We start from the raw sequence: 3,004 nt of genomic DNA, 5'->3' as shown, positions 1-3,004 counted from the left end.
AAAAAAAACCTTACACGCGTGGAATCCGCGACATCATATGACGACGTTCGGCCAGCTGCCCTAACTTTTAACGACATCATATGATGACGTTCGTCCAATAAAGGTTAAGAGTATCTTAACCAAAGTGATAGTTGGGACTGTTCTTTCAAATTAAGAGAGGTAGCGTACAGTTGACATTAAGGGAAGAACCTATACTGAAAGCGTTTGACAACAGGGTGCTGAGGAGACCAAAAGGGGTTACATCATAAGAGAAGCAATCTGCATAATGATGAGCTTCATAAATTATACTCTTTGCCAAATCTAGTTAGAATGATCGAGTCAAGGAGAATGTGGGCAGGGCATGTAGCATGCAATAAAGCTGACATAGCAAACTATAGACCTACAGTATTTCCATGTTGACTGTATTTAGTAAAGTTTTAGAAAAAACTATGTATCATAGATTATATCAGCATCTACAAGTGAATAATATATTGGTGCAAGAACAATTTGGTTTTAGGAAAGACTTAACTGATAATGCTGCTTTTTCACTTACCACTGACATACTTCAAGCCTGGAATGATAAACTTCTGTTGGGATTTTTGCGACCTTGCCAAGGTGTTTGATTGTGTTAATCATGAGATATTAATATCCAAATTAGAGTATTATGGTGTTCAGAATTGTAATTTAAATTGGTTTAAATCCTATCATATAGAAAACAGAGAATGCATCTCAGAATTAGCGATCATGATTATTTCTCCAAATGGAAAGAGAGTTAAGAAAGGAGTTCCTCTGGGGTCGGGCTTAGGACCACTTCTGTTTATTATTTATATTAATGACTTGCCATTATGCATCAATAAATTTGCCAGTGTTTTTCTCTTTGCATATGACACCAGTATTTTGGTCACTGGAAAATATCATCGTGCACTGGATTTGCCTGGCTCAGTATAGGGACTAGTGAAGCGTTCTTGTGAACATGGTAATGAAAGTGCAGGAAGGGTGTGTGAGAATAAATTATATTAGTATGTGCTGGGATATTAAACTTCATGTGAGATGTATGAAGTGACCAAATTAATCAGATAAACACAGTGTGACACAAAATGTGGCATCAGTTTATATTATTTTGTATGTTTAGAGATGACAGAATAGAGCTTCTTTGCATGTACCAGTAGTGGATGATGGTGCAAGCTGAAGTTGATGTACATGGATATAAGTAGTGAGGAATAAAATTTTAAACATGATACTTTGGGGGTGGAGAAAATACAGGTCAGATGATGAATTTATTTCAGGGTACACGTTTTTTGGAGGTGGAATATTTACATTCACATGGCACTGACCTGTGATATATACCAAACATGAATAAGATATGCCCAACCTTTCAGGCACTAACAGGGAACACATCCAAACAAATATACAAAGGTGATTAACGAATACTTTGGGGGGGGGGGGCAAAATCATGAAAATTCATCAAAATCTTGTGCCTCCCACCATTTACCAGACATTACGCATCATGGCACTATCGTACCATACACAATTCAATAATTTTTTAATGCTTTCTCTAAACTATCAGCTTAATTGTTTAATTTCACCTGAAAATTGTTCCCCACAGCTTACCATTTAACCTTATATCAAAACAGCACAGCTCACTCCTTGTCACAAAAATCAAATTCCCTACACACATTTTCAAATAGTCTTCCCCTTCATTACGGTCTTGTTCCATGTTTCAAGACCAAAATTTTGTACTCTTTCTTACTTTCCTGATTAACCTCCTGTCTGCACCACCTCGATTTCACATTCTCAAATATGATACTATCTTCTTTGCAGTTTGGAGCCCTACTATCACCAGAATCCAAAGCACAGCAGAAGTTTGAACCTGCATCACCATACCTGAATATTAAATCTTGCAGCTTTGGTCTGACTCCCCTAAAGGGTTCTCAGAGCATGAATCTACAATTGCCTTCTGGCAGCAATAAGTTCAGCATATTCAGGAAACCAAATCATGAAAGGCCAAATTCTTCAGCGGCTGCAAATCCTGAAGAAGCATATGATGGTTTAGGTGGCCATTCAAAAGCTGATTTATTTCCCATACCCAGTACCAAATTTAAACCAACAAACAAAAAGTTGAAGCCCATCTCAATTTCAAAAACAAAAAAGCAAGTTACAGTCTCACATAAATTAGAAATGTTTTTTGATTCAACATGAATTTAAGAGATTCTTCCAGTGCCAGTTCTAGCTAATAAATGCTAAGCACACAAGGGAATTATAGAATTTAAGCTCTATCATGGGTAACAGTATACAAGTCAACCGATTTGCCTCCTGGGCTCTAACACTACGCTGTTTTCTAACATTTCAATATTTCTTCATAAGTTTGTCCAAAACATGGTGCTATAACCCATGAGGCTATACTTGTTAATCCTGACTTTGCATGTATTGTATGAAATTTTGGAAAGGAGAGGAATGGGAGTTATTTATTTTGTGTTAATAAACACTTTTATGCAATTCTGTAATTTAATTTATTAAACCATAGTTGTAAGTTATGCAGTTTCAGCCTTAGAGTTTTTCCTTTGTTCTGCACGTTTCTTTTGCTCTTCAGGCTTCAAATTGTGTTTCTTTGCAAATCGCTGATTGCGGAGGAACTTTGCATCAACCTGAAAATAAATTCAACCGTAGTAAGATCACCACCTTATAAATTCCAAAGACATGTTAATAAACTGTGTGTACACAAAAAAATTGCCATTTTACTGTACTACTGCTCACAAACTAAAGAGCATAGGAATGAAAACTAGTCAAGTTTCAGTAGGTTATATTATGTTTTGTGACCTGTATTTTACACATATTCAATTAGGGCAATGTGAGTAGTCCAGCAGATCTATCCATATTAAACTTCAGTTAAGGAAGGTGAGGGTAACTATAGCCACTGGTGGCATGTACATGGCATCCTTTATGTATGCTTAAAAGAAACAAGGGGAGTAAGGTCAGGTGTACAAGGTGGTCAACTGACAGGCCTGCCCCTGACAGTCAGTTTCTC

At 36.7% G+C, this 3,004-nt stretch overlaps 1 protein-coding gene across 3 annotated transcripts in view; it reads left to right on the top strand.

Annotated features, from left to right (window-relative positions):
• LOC111872045 (E3 ubiquitin-protein ligase TRAIP) overlaps nt 1–2,506 on the top strand; it is a 13,716-nt gene extending 11,210 nt beyond the window's left edge. For all 3 annotated transcript variants that reach the window (XM_023865543.2, XM_023865542.2, XM_033754492.1), the window contains one exon: nt 1,801–2,506. In XM_023865543.2, coding sequence (XP_023721311.1) covers nt 1,801–2,178 — 378 coding nt within the window. In that variant the 3' untranslated portion in view covers nt 2,179–2,506. The remainder of the gene's footprint in view (nt 1–1,800) is intronic.
• Nucleotides 2,507–3,004: the final 498 nt, after the last annotated feature.

This window comes from Cryptotermes secundus, unplaced genomic scaffold, assembly GCF_002891405.2.
Source record: "Cryptotermes secundus unplaced genomic scaffold, Csec_1.0 scaffold87, whole genome shotgun sequence".
NCBI classification, from domain to species: Eukaryota; Metazoa; Arthropoda; class Insecta; order Blattodea; family Kalotermitidae; genus Cryptotermes; species Cryptotermes secundus.
This window is presented reverse-complemented; position numbering and strand designations above follow the sequence as displayed.